This window comes from Aplidium turbinatum, chromosome 15, assembly GCF_918807975.1.
Source record: "Aplidium turbinatum chromosome 15, kaAplTurb1.1, whole genome shotgun sequence".
Classification (NCBI taxonomy): Eukaryota; Metazoa; Chordata; class Ascidiacea; order Aplousobranchia; family Polyclinidae; genus Aplidium; species Aplidium turbinatum.
The window spans coordinates 17,782,026-17,798,802 of record NC_137486.1 but is presented as its reverse complement, the minus strand read 5'-3'; the positions used below and the strand labels follow the sequence as shown (position 1 = coordinate 17,798,802).

The 16,777-nt window shown below is 37.4% G+C and overlaps 1 protein-coding gene across 1 annotated transcript; it reads left to right on the top strand.

Annotated features, from left to right (window-relative positions):
• Nucleotides 1-648: 648 nt before the first annotated feature.
• Nucleotides 649-7,526, top strand: LOC145784899 (uncharacterized). Its single transcript, XM_082596735.1, has 9 exons — nt 649-709; nt 898-950; nt 1,114-1,260; nt 2,134-2,283; nt 2,702-2,965; nt 3,937-4,095; nt 6,100-6,228; nt 6,881-7,024; nt 7,375-7,526. Exons 2-9 carry the CDS (start codon nt 902-904, stop codon nt 7,437-7,439), a joined length of 1,107 nt encoding a protein of 368 aa, XP_082452861.1. The 5' UTR covers nt 649-709; nt 898-901; the 3' UTR covers nt 7,440-7,526.
• Nucleotides 7,527-16,777: the final 9,251 nt, after the last annotated feature.

The window sequence follows — 16,777 nt, the reverse complement described above, 5'->3', positions numbered from 1 at the left end:
AAAAACGCAAAATAGGCTACATAGAATAAATATTAACGTAGAAAAAAAAAAAATGAAAAAAAATGCTTCTATACTAAATTATGTAATAAATTATGAATATATTGCAGTAGGCTATTGATCTGATGCATATATGCTATATAATATCTAATAGTTTTAATGTTTGATCAAGAATGCAAAAGCTCTGTGATGTAATATATGCAAAGAGTCAACGTCGTTATCTCAACGTATTCCGACTACTTCGCGGAAGAAATAAAGACAATAAATTTTATTTTTAACGTTTCTGGCATGACCCGGCCTGGAATGAAACAAAGGCTTACCAAAAGTAAAACCGAAGACACAAAGTGACAATCGTTGATCAATCATTTAATGCGACGGCTTATTTGCTTTCACCGAGCGCGGCTAATCATTCTGCATTATTTCGAGTAGCATAGGCTGTTACTTTGCGACAAGAGCCGGAAACAAAATTCGTTTTGTGACAGCGCTGAATCTTTAGACGAGTCTTGCAAACAAGCGTTGAGCGAATAGCACGACAATAGTGATGGCATACATATTGTTCATCGCTTTGTAGACTACGTCATTGACACAGACCAACTTGGATAGGCTATATAAAGATGAACCGTCTGAATGGAATTCGACATTTCAACAGTTTGTTGAATAGGCAGTTCCGACTTTGGATAAGAATACAGTATTGCAAAAACTTTTGAAACAGGTATGTCAATGCTTTTTCTATAAACTTTGAAGATATTTTTCGGTTTGTTAAACAATTATGTAAAATTGCATCTAAATCTAACGATTTTTAAGTTTTAACGGTAATTTTTTGATTATTCTATTCTGCTTTATCGTTTAAAAATCTCAAGTTGTCAATAACTTGGATTAAACCGCCGTTATTTTTTTTAGAAAAATGATGAAGTTCATGTTTTTGATTCTGACTGTCTGTGGACTGGTTTGCGGTAAGTAGTCTAGGCTGCTAGTGTTTGTGAAAACGTTGGTCGTTCATAATAGTTAAATATAAAACTGCGTAGACAAATTTCAACACCATTTTTCAGTAAACTTCTTTAAAAAGTATACTGTCATCTTGTCGCTAGGTAGCAGTATTTTATTTTATCAATTTAGCTCAAGGGACCGAAACGGAAGAAAACGAAGATTTTTCATGCGGTGATCACTGTCGGGCTACCTTGCACTGCCCATCAACTCTCTCAATTCTTCTTACTGTACGTACACTCCCAAACGACTGCAGAGAATGTATCGTCAACGAATGTGGTAAGTTGGTGTCTTGTTGCAGTAGATTATAAAAGCTTTGTTGCCATTATTAGATCTGCGGTGGGTCCTCAATGTAGCCTAGTAGGTTTGCCGTAAAACATTCATTCATAAAACTTACTTCCAAAATTATGTACTAGCCTATTGTCTAAGAGTCTATATAATAGTACGGTAATACTACGTGAGCTGATAGTAATAGTTCTACCCCTAGTTTTAAGGGTAAATAAACATAAAAAACATACCAATCTCAAAACATAGCAAATCGCCCAAAATTACAAAAAAATTAACTTAGAAAAGTTCTTCTCTGTTTGACTTGACAAAACAAAGTCAAACATATTGGAAACGACAATACCACACCAACCAATGACCGCAGAGATGTGGTGTTCTGTTGCAAGTCAGATGAGCCATCTTCTACCATTCGTCGATCTATTAATTTTACTACAAGCCTCAGATAACCACAGCATAAATGCAGGCGTTTATCTAAACCGAAGCATCAAGTAAATTGTGGAAGTGGATGGGCTTCCAGAAGCTTTGGCTATTGGTTCTTGAGTAGACCAACAAATTAGAATTTTGAGGATTTTTAGATTCTTTTGTCACTCGTAGCTGATTTCAAGTAAAATTAATAACTGCTTATACCCAATTCAATTTTTGGTGATTGTAGGCTATTTGGCAGGTTTGTGATTAGTAGGCTAGGCCATAAATAAATTTTTAACTCTACCGCAAATTGCAAATTAACTCAAAAGTTTTCAATTCCAACTGCAAGTGCTTTGTGATTTTTATATCTTTCCACTTTTGTATTAGACATTTTTAGCCGTTTCCTGAGCTTGATTTTTTATGGAAAAATATTTAAGAAAAACTTTGTAATTCTCTCTTCAGGATCGAGGGTCACTCGCGAAAATGTGACTGAAGTTGCTGAATGCATGTTTTGGGCAAGATCCGGTTGCGAACAATGTGAGCTGTCCAACGCCTCGCTTGTTGTCAGAGGGAATTGTCAAAATTGCACTCTGGAATGCGAAAACCAACTTGGTAAACATACCTGACATGGTTTCGATAACTACTCTCAAACAGATTACAATAGTAATTAATGAAAAGCAATTATTTAAATGATGAAATATGTATCAAAAGCATTAATTACATTCTGGTTTACTTAGTGTTATTGATGAATTAGCTAATTGTCAAAGTAAGTTGTAAAATTATCCAACAATTAAGTAATTCAATATATTTTATCTTTCCGCTTATTTTGCAACAAGTTTCTAAAACAATTTCTGAATGTTAGTCACACATCTGTAAAGTTGCTTTTATTAACGGATAAAATTTCTGTGAAAGACGTTTAAGAAAGAATCGTCTTCAAACTGCAAAGGTAGTTTACTTTATGTTAGCCTGAATAGTTTATCGTTTTATATGTTTTTGTTCACAGAAAACATATCTGAATTGTCATTTTTAGAATCTGGAATCACACCAACAATGCCACCCAATGTATTCCGACCAATATTCGTAGGCCGTAGACCGCGACCTCGTCGGGTCAGGAGACCTACTTTCATTAGAAGAAGATTCCGCCCTCATAATAGATTTCCACAAGGAAGGCGAGTTGTTATTACAACTACCTGCAGATGTGAATCCCCAGCGATGTGTCCAAACGCGGGCGAAACGAACAAAATGATGGCAAATCAATCTGTTAGTTGCAGAGACTGCGTTGAAGAAGCTTGTGGTGAGAGTGATTTTTTAAACCAAAAAAGTTAATAGGCTACTCAGATAATCCAACTAAACGCCAATTTTAACAGAGTTTGTGGAATAGCGTACAAAGATGCACGACCATTTATTGGAAATTTTTAATTCTACAATACAGCCCCAGACAGCGAAATCTGTCATTTTTACATTATTCTTCTTCATCGTGTGTCACAAGGCCGTAGCCCAGAGCATCACGCAGGCTCTTGCTCTATCGTTGAACTCGGCCAAATCCTGTGCAGAGCACCTTGCTTTTAGGTCAGGGCATTCGAGTAGATGTTGCATCGTTTGCTCCTGTCCGCATTTGCAACTTGTGCTCCCCATGGAATACCCCCAGTGTCTCATCAAGGTTTTACACCTGCCAATACCAGTTCTTAAGCGGTTGAGGCATCGCCAATACTTCCACGGTTCACGTTTTCCGGGAGGAAGGCTCTCCATGGGTGTGAGCTCCATATTGGCCAATGTCGGTCCGGCTGCCAGTCTCTCCTGCCATAGTTGAACCCGCACATTGGCGGCGACATCGTCATGACCTAATGGGACAACTGAAGCAAGGAAACTTTTTCTTGACTTCAGACGCCTGTGTGCTGGAGTTTGGCCATACAGTGGGTGTCTCAAATCTATGTCCTGACAAGATCTTTCCTTTCTGCTGGTCACGCTTCTTCTGATGTTGGGGGGAGCAATTCCAGACAGAATGTGCAGCGACGTGATGTTGGTTGGTTTGAGACAACCTGTAATCAGGTTGTCTCAAACCAACCATTGATTCACGGACGTCATTTTTACATTGATTCACGGACGTCTGCAGACGTTGAATCAATGTAAAAATGACAGATTTTGCTGTCTGGGACTATTCAGTTTCACTCGTCTTTGTGATATGCTCTTTTTTTGTGTATTTTTCCACTGATCCGATGTGGAATTTGTAATTGAAAAACCTTTGTATTCACTATTCGCTTTCAGCCCAAGAAGCTCAAGGGGACCGAAGCGGACTCCCGCAATGTATCAGGGACGCAAGGCAAGAATGCAGTGGTTGTACAAGCATGACTAATGCGGAAAGAGCTCGTATGGAAAATTGCCGACGATGCGTACGGAGGTGCCAAGTGGTTACTAGAAGACCAAGTATGTGAGAGTTGGACTACGTATTAACCTACCCAGACAGCAAATCCGTCATTGTTACATGAATTCAACGGCTGCAGATGTTGAAATGTTGAATCAATGTAAAAATGACAGATTTTGCTGTCTAGGTACTTGTTATTTCATCACTGCAATGGAAACTAAGTTTTCGAGACATTTAGCTGTTTGGTTCTTGTGGGCTATGTTTTTTTTTTGAAGTTAAATTTTCTGTAGATTAAAATAGTTCTTTTGTTTAGACCAGGGGTGTCCAAAGTCCGGCCTGCTGGCCAAATCCGGCCCACGATACGTTTTTGTATGGCCATTGTTTCACAATGCGTTATTTTTGGCCGGCAGATACTCAAAAACCAAATCATACCAATGCAACTTGCATTAAAAAAAAATAATTTCGTGCAAAGCTCAACATTCAATGTGGATACCAAAAACATAAAATGAAAACCGTATTTTCTCACTGACAAGATAAAAGCCTGGAGAAAAGTTAGTATCATTATTGCGTCATAATTGCGAAATCCACTAATAGGCCTATTGCCGATTATAGCAATACTAATGAGTGACAGACGAGCATTGATTCAGTTCCTTGCTAGCAAATTCAACGACCTCTTTCAGGATTTTGCCGTAATTGAAAGGACTTATTGCTGATTCGCTTCTTTCTGCGTGAACCCTGATGAGGCTCGGGCTCATCTGCAGCAAACTGGTCTTCACTGCGACGCCGAGTGCCGAAGTCGACAGCAACATCTTTCCCTTGCGCTTTCTACCAGCAACTGGATAAAAAAAAAATTCAGAAATGCGAACGTTTTGTAAAGAAACCGTTGAGCTTGTTCGACTCAACATATTTGTGGTAGCAGACGTTCTCGGTTATGAACTTGAAGAACCGCATCAGATCAATATTGAGCCACTCTCTAATACGTGATGTTTTATGCGTGTCTACAACTAACCTCGAACCAAATTTGACCTGGGTATTGAAATCAAGACTGTCAGTTTCATCCTTCACATCAACACCGCTGCATTTTAAATTTTTTTTAGATGTTTCAATTTTTAATGGAAAAACTGATAACTTATCACATCCCGTGATATGTAGCTTATCTACATATTGCTTTGTTGCATGAAAATGATATTAAATAACACAATATTACTATATAATGCACCATTCTTCAAGCAAAACAAGATTATCAAAGACTGTTGGGCCGCAGGTACTTTCGCATTATCAAATTTAGCCGCCGGGAAACACTTTGGACACCCCTGGTTTAGACCTATATGTTTATTGTTTATACAGCAAGAAAAGAGAAAGGAGGAGTAGGGATAGACTACCCAGACAACAAACCAACCGTTTTTCCATAGATTCAATATCTGTAGACGTTGAATGGTGTAAAAAATGGTTGCTTTGCTGTCTGGGTATTGGATTAAAGTAGCCTTATACATGTTGCACGTTTACTTCAGAAACGCTTCAAGCCAGCATGTTCGACTCCAGCCACCCGCACTTGCTGTTGTTTCTCTGGGCAAGAAACTTTACGATAATTGCCTCTACCCAGTGATCGATTTCGGGTAATGGGCAGTACCAAATTTAAGTCATAAGTAGAGTAGACAACCGGAAACAAACATTGCCATCGGCTGCAGCGTGGGTCGGTGTACGTCGGAAGGCGTACACCGATGCATAGCGCTCAAGTCCGCTTTCCCGCAATGCAGGATAAAGATATGACAAACAAACAAAGACATACTTTGTGTGCATTATCTTATGGCGTTTCATATCATATCGAAATAAAAATAATTTGATATGATCTAAAAAGTCAATTTACAATCTGCAAACAAGTGTGTGTTTGAAGTTTTCAAAAAAAATGAACACACAAAAGTAGTCATTGTAGACCATGGGGCTACAGATTAAAAAAAAATCTTATAACAATTTCTCACGACATTTTTACACAAACTTGTATGAAAAATCTTTTTTCTAAATCAAACTTTTCTACATTCACAAGTTAATTTCATCTTTTTGTTGAGATGTGACTTCTGCCGTTAACTGCGACAGACCATGTAACCGACCTGACGTTTGTCCAAGTACGGAAGCTATCATTGCCACTATTGGAAGAACTTCGCAGCAATGCCAAGATTGCATAACGGAACAATGTGGTAAGATCAATGTCCTTCCATTGCACCCTTTTCCAAACGATACTCATTGGATTAAACAGTAGGCCTACAAGGGTTGCTGATAATATCTTTATTTCCAAGTCAAACTTAAAGTAGCCTACATCTACCATGAGTCCATGACTAAAAAGACAAATGAAAAGATGTAGCCTAGGCTCAAAAGAAAACGGAGTGACGCCTTATTCTAAAACAAGGTTAAAGTATACAATTACGGTTGAAAGGTTAATTTTATAACCACAAGCAGGCATAACTGATCAACAACACAACTCGTTAAAGCGCAACAATATTTTATTAATGTTAAATGTTGTGCAACTGCAAAATAATTCCTTTGTTTAGTTTAATAAAAACAAATTTATTGGAGCAGGTGTTTTTTTATCGTTCAGTCTACGTTAATGCTGTATTTATATTTGGTGACTAATTTAGTTCACTTAGAAATTTATATTCTCACTTAAAAATTCTCGCTTTGAAAATGTGCTTAATTGACAGCTGTTTTAAATAGCTAAAAAACTTAGTTATTTATACAGCAGGGCAAATATTTAACCAAACATGTTTCTTTGACGAACTAATCTAGTCAATTTATCCTACCGCCTATCATGCACAATTGCACACAGCAGTATAAATCACAACCTTTTTCTAGGTGAAGTCACGGATAGAGACAGAGATGGAAGTGCAAATTGCATGTTCCAAGCAAGAGCTACCTGCAACTCTTGCAGACTCGGTCCATTTGAACGAGCACAAAGAGACAGATGTTCAAGATGTCGGAAAGAGTGTGAAAATGATGGTAAAACTTAACATAGAACATTTCAAATAAAACGTCATGTAGCCTAAGCTAAACATATCGCTTGTAAAACAAAGACGAAAATGAATTTCATGTGGCAAAACAAAACGTTCTTTTTTCGTACGTGAAATGGATTTGCTCAACCATCTAGCTTGATTCGTTTACAAAATAGAGAAATTGCAGGCTAAAACATTAACTTGTGATTTTTTTGAACAGTTTGAAGTGTAGGTTGATTGCTATAAGTCCGATGTTTAGGCTGTCAGAAACTATTAAGTTTAAACTATGTGTGTATTGTTAAGCCTACAAATATTTGTGATATAACAATTAAAGATTTGAATTTATTTTTATTTTAGAAAGTGAGACTGAAGCAGCATTAACACCAGATGGCAGTGGAGAAGCTCAGGAATCTGCACCTTAAGAAAAAATACTGTGAAGGGAAGAAAACTATAAATTTATGTTTCTATCAAAAAATAAATGTTTTAGTTGCCACATGAAGTTATCGTAAATACAGCATACATGCAGATAAACATGTTGCATTGTTACATTTGACTCTATAAGAAGGTTTAACAGCAGTTTTAAAAGAGACTTTCCAGAGTTTTTTTTACCTCGTATCCACAAAAAGCATAAGACGAAGATAGAAATAACTTGTCTTTGCTTCAGATTTTAACCGAAAGAGTCACTTTAAGATGTACTTTACAATATTTTGATCAAAAGTTTGAAACCGTTGCTACAGCGTACTTCAGATGTACAAAAATGTAACAAACACGTGCAAAAATGTGACATTTAACAGCTCGTTAGCTATAGCCTAAGTGTAGGCTATTCTCTGCATGTAATAAATAATAAATTGTACGAACTGATCTGCAAAAAAAAGACGTTGTCTGTTAATTTGGAACCAATAATAATATAACCAGAAGAAGTTCTTTTATTTTGCATCACCAGCACATGCGAAAAAAAAACAATACAAGATTACAATGTGAGCTAGGTTGTTTGCTGATGATGATGGAAGTGGCAGAAGGACCGAACTGGTCATCAAGTCTGCCACACCCGTGTGGTGTCAGGTGTCGGAGTTGAACGCAAATATTGATTGATATATATTATATACAACATAAAAAACAATAGCCTACACATACGAAATTTAACAGTACAATATAAAAACAGGAATACAAGAAATGATGCAGAAATACAAAATGGCATATACATACAACACACAACACAGCATACTGGTAAGACAAACACGAATATACAGTAATTAGCGAGATACGGTGAGAATAAGTAGAAACAGTTTGATGGTACTATACCAGTTACTTATACTCAGACATTAAGTGCAGTTTTAATTTTTTAGAAAACATACTAATTGTTTCATAAAAACATACTAACCATTCGCTATCTCCGCTTGCAGCAGATTGCGCATCAACATGGGTTACTTGACAGGGGTCCATGTGATTTTATGAGCCGTACTGCTTTCATGTTGGCTCAAGGCAGATTGGAAGAGAGTGATATGTCACCAGATTATTACCCGATTTATCCTCACTGCGTTATGCAAGAAAGAACACGATCGGTACCCTTTTTAAAGTCTTTTGGTATGACCCGACCTGGAATCGAACCCAGGGCTACCAGCACCAGAGCCGAAGGCGAGCCTAACCACTGAGCCACAGGTGCTGGTTTTTGGAACCAAAGGTCCATTTAAAACAGAACACATGAAGCAATCAAAAATTTTTGCTTTGCTTTCGCAACATCTAGGCTAACTTTCGATGTGAGAGTCAAGAGCTGAACAAAAGTATTTTGCGAACTGTTTCCTATCGGGTCACTAATTCGTAACTATCCAATAGTCAAATACTCGTCCTCGTCATTAACTCGAAAGTCTCAACATCTGTCATTAGCACGGAATCCAACAATATTTCGAATTATAAGTTTCGGAAGTAAAATCAGGGACGTAGCCACGGGGGCTTGAGTGAGCAATCGACCCCCCCCCCAAAAAAAAATTATCTTGCCACCAAAAATGGATTTTCAATGCTACAACAACATTTTAATGACACTGTATGATATATTCCATAAAGTTTTATAAATGTTTGGCTGTATTTAGCAGCTGTATTTTTAAACAAACTCGTTATTTCAAATTTTGAAATGTTTGGCCTTCTACAGTTTTTTGCCTCCCTAAAATTTTCTTTTTTGCTACGCCACTGGGTAAAATCATCGGATCGACTCAGAAACTTATGGTTTCAACACTTTGATCCAGGTCTGCATGCACCAGTTGAAATAGACTTAACTCCTGGATTGCTGTACTGTACAATTATTGTCATCAATGTTGTTGTGTGTGAGCCGAGTGGTGCACAGCCGAGTGGTGCGATCATTGGGACGGCAATTGAAAGGGCGCTGGTTTGAAGCCACTCAAGAGCATGTAGTTGTGCCTTTGGCGGACACTTATAGGCATGCCTGAAGGTGGACACAAAGTCTGGCTTCTTGCCTTCCCGTCCACCTAATCTAAATCTTCATCCACTGGGCAAAAGCCTGGACACGACAAAACAACACAACACTGTTGTAGCACATGAAAGCAGCGCATTATTATGTTTGATTGCGTGGCAAAAGACTTTATGAATGTTGTTTGTAAAATCATGACATGTCTGCAGAAAAAAGTTTCTCCATCACTGTAGTTAATTTCATGCTTTAAGTGAAAAACTTGAAGAAGTTGTTTGTCAACTTAAAAGCGATTAGCCATGTTCTTTACGTTGTAAATATTTGTAATTGCTCACTTCTTTATGACTTGTTTATTAACAGTCATTGTTCACTTCTAACGCATTTAATACCTTTTTAATTAGCTTATTATTGCAAATTTTTTTAACTATCTTAATAATAATATGCACACTCATTCAGGCCCAGATCGAACGAGTATTCTTCACACTGCAAAGCCTATGCTGTAGCTACATCGAAATCTCTTTATCGAAAGCTTGTCAACATATAGTGTCATAATGTAAGAATAGGGTAACCATTGAATTGAACTCTTGTCAAAATTGTGAATCACCATGCCGTGGCGGTAATCAATTAGCCAAATCTAATCTTTTATTAATTGTCACATTTTGCAAAGGTTTGGATTTTCACAAATTTTATGCAAAGGTGACTACTTTTCAATAATCTCGAAATGTGGTTGGGAAAGACGGCAAAAGTTACAGAAATAGATTCATTAAAATAAACCTGTGCAACTTGCCTCGAGCATTGCAAAAAAAGACTCAGCTTTCTTTGAGCTGCAGTTCTAAAAAAAATCAAACAGCATTCTCTTCATTGCACAACCAAAAATGAGGTTTGCCTAAACAGGCATTGAATACTTTTGATAACTAAGTTTAAAGCTCTTGTATAAACTAACACATGTTGTCAGTTTGTTGTATTTAATGGAAAGTACACCTAAACATCTTTATAACGACGACTTGACATGAGAAATAATTTCCAACAAATGCGATCAAATTCTTTTAAGGAGTTTTAAAGGTCTGAAACGAACTCCCAAACTTCTTTAATGGACCCTCAAAGATTAGGTAACCAATAGACTGCCACTTGTGTATGTAGCCTATAGGCTTTAGCACATCAAATTACCCTCTATTAAATTATATCCAATCACGACTCATCTAACTGGAGAAGGAACGTTCTGTTGTGTACACCACACTACAGTAGCTTACTTTTTTTGCATAAAAAATCGCACAGCAAGTGGTATTCTTCATTAGTTTTGTTTAAAACTCTTTTCTTCATCTTCTGGCCTAATTCTGTTTTGGAGTAATAGCTTGACACTTGATCGAAAAAAAATTGAAAAAATTTTACAAAGCTCCCGAGATATTTCCTGGACATGACAATATTTTTGTATTATTTAGAAAGAAGCAAGTTTGAAGCATGTTTAGAGGCTTTGAACCACTGACGCAGGCTCGGTCACCGAGTTTTGAAAAAGTGAAGTTTTGATCGTTGAAGTGTTTTTGTCAGTGAGTTATTCCATGCCGGGTGGTGAGAACCCTGGAACGACACTCGAAAGGACGCCGGTTCGACATCGCTCAAGAGCAGGGCCTCCGAGAGAAATCATGACTGGTCGGAAAACAATACTAAAAGTGGGCCCTAAAACAACATTTTTCAGCAAAAATACAAGTAACGAATTTGTATCATGCCTTGCATCATGTGTCTTAAACTTGGCTACTTTCCTCATCGTGAAATTGAATTTCTTTAAAGTTTCGATTTTAAACAGCGTATATATTTGTATGAAAAAACTTCTTTCAATATGAAAATCAACAAAAATCACTCGACTGCACTTGCAGCAAAATTGCCATTGTTGCTCAATATTTTCTCTTGAAAGAATTGCAGTGAAGTAATATGATGTTCACATGCACATCTCATACATGGTGCCTTTGGCCATGGCCGTTGGGAGGATAATTTAGGTCCCGTACCAAAATGATTCTCTGGCCCCTAAAAAAGACACTTCCAAGAAAAATGCACCATATCCAAAGAATGCAGTAGTTTGTGCAAACTCTCTGGTGTTTGGGCAGTGTGGGCGTGTTTGCTGATGAATTCTTGTCTGTTTGTTGTGTGGAATCCTGGAAGAGTCGCTTTTGGGTCGGTGATAACGTCTCCTCCTTTGACAACTGCGTCTGCGTTGGCTCCAGTCATGTTGTGAATCGAAATTGTTATAGGCTACTGTAGGTGGTAATTTTAGTATAACTTACAGTTGATAGAGGAAGAATTGTAAACACACAGACACAGCGCGGGCAATGAAAATTCGCAATGCTAAGTTAGGGATCACAGCATCAAAATAATAAAGATTTTGCAAGGTCTAATTTGATGCACAACATGCATAAACTGTTCACTCGGTTTTGAGTCGTGGTGGAGCGTAAACAATTCTTACGAATTTCTTTGTGCTAAAACCACGTTTTCAACTTGCAACCGTTGAAGGTACTGGTTTACGTAACAAATTTTCAGAGCAACAAAAATATTTGGAAAAGTGCTTCGAAAGTTGCAATCAATGATTTTCTTGCGCAGATATCATGAGCCTGAAGTGATGCGTTCCGATTTGCAGCTCAAGTTTGCTAGGTAGCTTTCTCATCCAAAATGTCATTGTTGTAGGCTACAACTTGTTTAAATTTGTTCCACATGCTTGCAACTACACATCAGACATGGACTTCTAAATAGTAGCACCTGGACTGGACACGCAGTGGCCAACATGTGGCCAAACAGTTGGTACAACAGTTGGCCAACAGTGGGCCAACAGGGTTAGTTACTTGGCTGTTGGCCCACTGTTGGTCAACCGTTGTACCAACTGTTTGGCCTCATGTTGGTCACTGCGTGTCCAGTCCAGGTGCTACTATTTAGAAGTCCATGCATCAGACATACAATGATATTTCAATAGGACTTCAAACTTATCGATATCTTTGAGTTTGTTGATACATTTGTGAATAAACTATCAACAGCTAGCGAATCCTTTACAACATAGCGTACAGTAGAATAAATTTCGTTTGTAAGATTGAGCTGGTGAAGCGGAGTTGTTGGAGCGTTCCGTCCCCAGAAAAATAAAATCTTTTTTTTAATTCATAGTTCCTATAACAACTTAAGCTTGCGAGTAGTCAACTCTTTCTAGCTTTCTGTAACTTTGATTAGCCTACATCTTCCTTTAACTTCATTAAATCCATCAGCTTATTGTCCATTCGTCGTCGTCGTGTGAGTCTCCTCTGGGGCCGAAAAACATTGCACAGTTCTTTATCGCTGCATAAATAGGTTAGTGGAGTGAATCTCGCTTAGGACTGTAATCCACATAATGCAAAGAAGCACAGGTTTGAAACTGCTCAGGTAAGCTGCTTGGAAATGGGATAACTTTCTTTAGAATTTCCTATCTGGCTTGGCTGCAATTGAAAATAGCATAAGCTTAGTCGATCAATTAGACTACCGTACTGAAAACGGATATAATATTTGGACAACACTGCACACCATGAACTCCAACTCTAGTGCATTTAAGCAATGACATCCTTAAGCAGAAAATAGGCAAGAAGGGTTTACTTCCTTCAATCTTGCTTGGACACTTTTCCAAATATGTTGGATCCATTATCATATGCCTGGCAAACGCAGTTTTTCATGTCAAGGTACAGTTGGTCAAGCAAACATAATACACGCTTAGCCAAAGCAGCACTAGTTTTCAAGTTAGAACAAGATAAAACGTTCAGTGATGCAGAGATCAGCAGGCTTAACAGCAACAGATTTCACGTGTTGAAGCAGTTTAACACAGCCGGACTCAATACGAGAATGGTTTGTTCTTGATAAGAAACATCTAAAGTAGCATCTACAATGATAGAAAAATACTTTAAATACCGAGTAGTTAGCGCGTTGGGCTCGCAGTCGAGAGCCTGCATGTTCGACTCCAGTCGAGAGCCTGCATGTCGAAAAAAAAAAGACTCCAGTCACCCACACTTGCTGTTGTTTCTCTGGGCAAAAAACTTTACGATAATTGCATCTACCCAGTGATCGATTTCGAGTAATGGGTAGTACCAAATTTAAGTCATACGTAGAGTAGACAACCGGAAACAGACATTGCCGTCGGCTGCAGCGTGGGTCAGGTGTATGTCGGAAGGCGTACACCGATGCATAGCGCTCAAGTCCGCTTTCTCGCAATGCAGGATAAAGATAAGACAAACAAACTTGTAACGACGCATTTCATTCAAAAATTTGTTTATTTTTAAGTTGATAAATTTTTATTTTAATAGTAAAAATGGGCCCCCCTCAAAAGTGACAAAACAAAAAACTACTCGTTTTTCCTTTACACTGTTATGCTAGGGGGGAAAGTAGCCCGACTTCCCCCCCCCTCTCGGAGCCACTGCTCAAGAGCATGCGTCCGTGTCTTTGGCAGGACAGTTAAAGGCACGCCTGAAGGTGGACACGAAGATTGGCTTCCTTGCCTTCCCGTCCACTTAATCTAAATCTTCAACCACCGGGTGTAAACCTGGATACGACAAAAAAAAAGTTATTCCATCCTTTTGTAACCGCCGAATGGAGAGCGGTTCTTGAAATGAGTTACTCAAGCGCATACCCCGAGAGTTGAAACAGTGCCGCTTGATCCCTTGAATACTAACACTTTTACCTCAAACAGTTAAATTTGCATAATATTCTCTTTGCAATATCAACAGCTTAGTCGGACTTAACTAGTTGCAGTCACTTTTGAATATTTTTTTGTACACATAACCTACATATAGTATAAACTGATTTCTAGTATGGTAGGCTTAATTGCACTGTATTTCATCAACGATAAAGATTAAATTGCATCTAGCATAAAGCACTTAAATGTTGTACTAAACCAGTGTTGCATAAAATATGATATTCAATTTCGACAATAAACTGTCAGTTGACATAAAGAGAATTTAACATGATTTGCTTATTTACCATCTCATTTAGAATCTATAAATCATTCGCCGTCAAAAACAATGCCTTTTGGACCAATGCCCACACTCAATCCCGATGCCTAAAGGAAGAAACGGTTTAATTAAAAACTATAATAGCGTTCTAAAAGTCAGGCACTTCAAAACTGAAAAAACGCTTATGTGAAATTGTTAGCACAATTAGGCCTATATACACCAATAAGAAAAATGCAGCAGAATGCGCTTTTGCAGGAAGCCTATAACTTAGGATGCAAAAACAAGCAAGATTGTATGTTTAAGATTGCCGATAGAAAGAACTTTGCATGGTAGGCCTACAGCTTAAAAATTATGAGCATGTTCCATTTACAAACTAAGAATTGCAAACAAGGTAGAAATGTTTGTGATCATTTTTTACATACATCTGTATTGAAGTCTGCATTGTAGTATCTTTAAATAAATTGTGTTTTAGTAGCTTCAGATTGCCCTACAAAGTTTTTTATATCACACCATAGCCTCTATGTGTTGACCTCGTCAGTGGTCACACCAATCACGATTTTCAGGAAAAATACTTCACAGGGTAGACAACTCAAATGTTTGGAGGGCTTGTTCAAAAAGCTGTTGACCATAGACTCGATGTGGCCATAAAAACCACAGTAGCTACCCACATAAGTGCCTGATGAATGTTTTCACTTAAGTCATCAAGCTGTTTTGTGTCATGTATCGATTAAGAAGCTTACCCAATGGAAGAAGTAACCTCGGAAGCTATAAGGAATCAGAACTCTGTCTCAAGTGTTCCCAAGACGTTACTTAATTCTAAACTAAATAATAAAATAGTATTTGCCAAATATTATCTTCACTTATAAACGGAACTTGAATTGCAAAAGCTAGATACTAGATCAGCCGTCTGGAAAATACAGGAAAGCTGCCAAAATGTCTCACAGACTTTGTCTAGCAGAAGATGTACTAAAATCATATCTTAAAAAATTTAGTTATGCCGATTATATAAGGACATGATTACGAGCAGGTTTAGTCTAGTTGGGTTTGATGGTTGCTTGAGTTAAGCAGGGGAGGTTCAACAGCACGCAAAAGTTCGAAACTCGTCCACCGTATAGTTTGTAAAGTTTTATATAAAAAAATATCAACCTTTCTTTGCCAAGTCAAAATTGTGTGCTGCAAGCGAGGTAAAGATACTTTTTGTAACTTATTTTTAGTTTGAACAAGCTCAAATACAGCTCATGTTAAACTTGGCTAAAATGTTATCGATAGCCTACTGGGGTGTTGCTTCTGAAGTTAAACTTTTATTTTAAAAGTGAGCATTGGGTTTTAATTTTGTCAGCTTACAATAAATGTGAAACATTTTCCACTTTAATTGAATATTAAACATATTTTGACATCTAATTAAAAATAAAAATAATGGTGCACAAGTATACGTGAAAGAATTATCGCCCAATAAATTGCTGATCATGTTGCCTTGGGCGAGAAATTTATTAACCTCTACCACTTAAAAATGTCTCATCGTATAAATTGCGTTGGCAGAAAAATAGTTTATTATTTAGAAACAGTTGTTATTGTTGTAACTACTGAAGATTGAGGTGGGTATTGTTGAATTATTAATTGTCGATGTTAACAAACGACTCAAAGTCTTTGAAACAAAATATTATTTTGTCGTTAGAAGGAAATGTAAATTTGAAATTTTATGGCGTAATATTGATTTTTTTTCCTATAGAAGCAAATAAATAGATTTTTACTTTTTTAAGTATGACAAACGCGCAGTAATTGGTATCCCAGCTAGTAAAATCCTTTCATTTACATTGACTCAACGTTTTACAGACATTAAATCAATGTAAAATCAACAATTTTGTTAGCTGTGCCTGTGATGAGAATGTCTTCTCTGTTTTTTGCACTTTAGTCTAAAAATAGCTCATTTGTTCTACAATGGTATGAACTCGTTGTTAATTTCAAGGGCTAAATGACAGAACGAGCTAAGTCCATTTTTGCATTTTTTGTGGTTAGATACTGGAAAGTGTTTCTCAAGCCCCGTATTTTTAGTGACAGAAAGAGCTAAGTTCTAGCCTGAACAGGTTTCTCAGAACTGACTGCTCATTTTAAACTAAGTCCAGAGGGCTATACGACACAATGAGCTATTGCTACATAGCTCATTGTGCCGCTTCTGCATCTATACCATCTCTATTGACAAAATGAGCTAATGTGACATAGCTCATTTTGTCATCATTGCCGACTTGCCGTCACAGGTCCAAAATATAGTCACACAGTAAAAAAGAGTGGTTTGACTTCAAATTTAAAATTAAAATTTTTAAATTTTAAAATGCCATTTTCTCAAAACTACTTTTGGGTGACTTGGCTCGTTCTGTCATTTAACCCTCGATTTGAT

Excerpts from the sequence above, each read along its gene's own strand:
- LOC145784899 (XM_082596735.1), top strand. The coding sequence starts at position 902 with ATGATGAAGTTCATGTTTTTGATTCTGACTGTCTGTGGACTGGTTTGC. Across the intron at positions 951-1,113 it reads TGTCTGTGGACTGGTTTGCG|CTCAAGGGACCGAAACGGAA; the intron begins GTAAGTAGTCTA and ends TTATCAATTTAG. Across the intron at positions 2,284-2,701 it reads GGAATGCGAAAACCAACTTG|AATCTGGAATCACACCAACA; the intron begins GTAAACATACCT and ends TGTCATTTTTAG.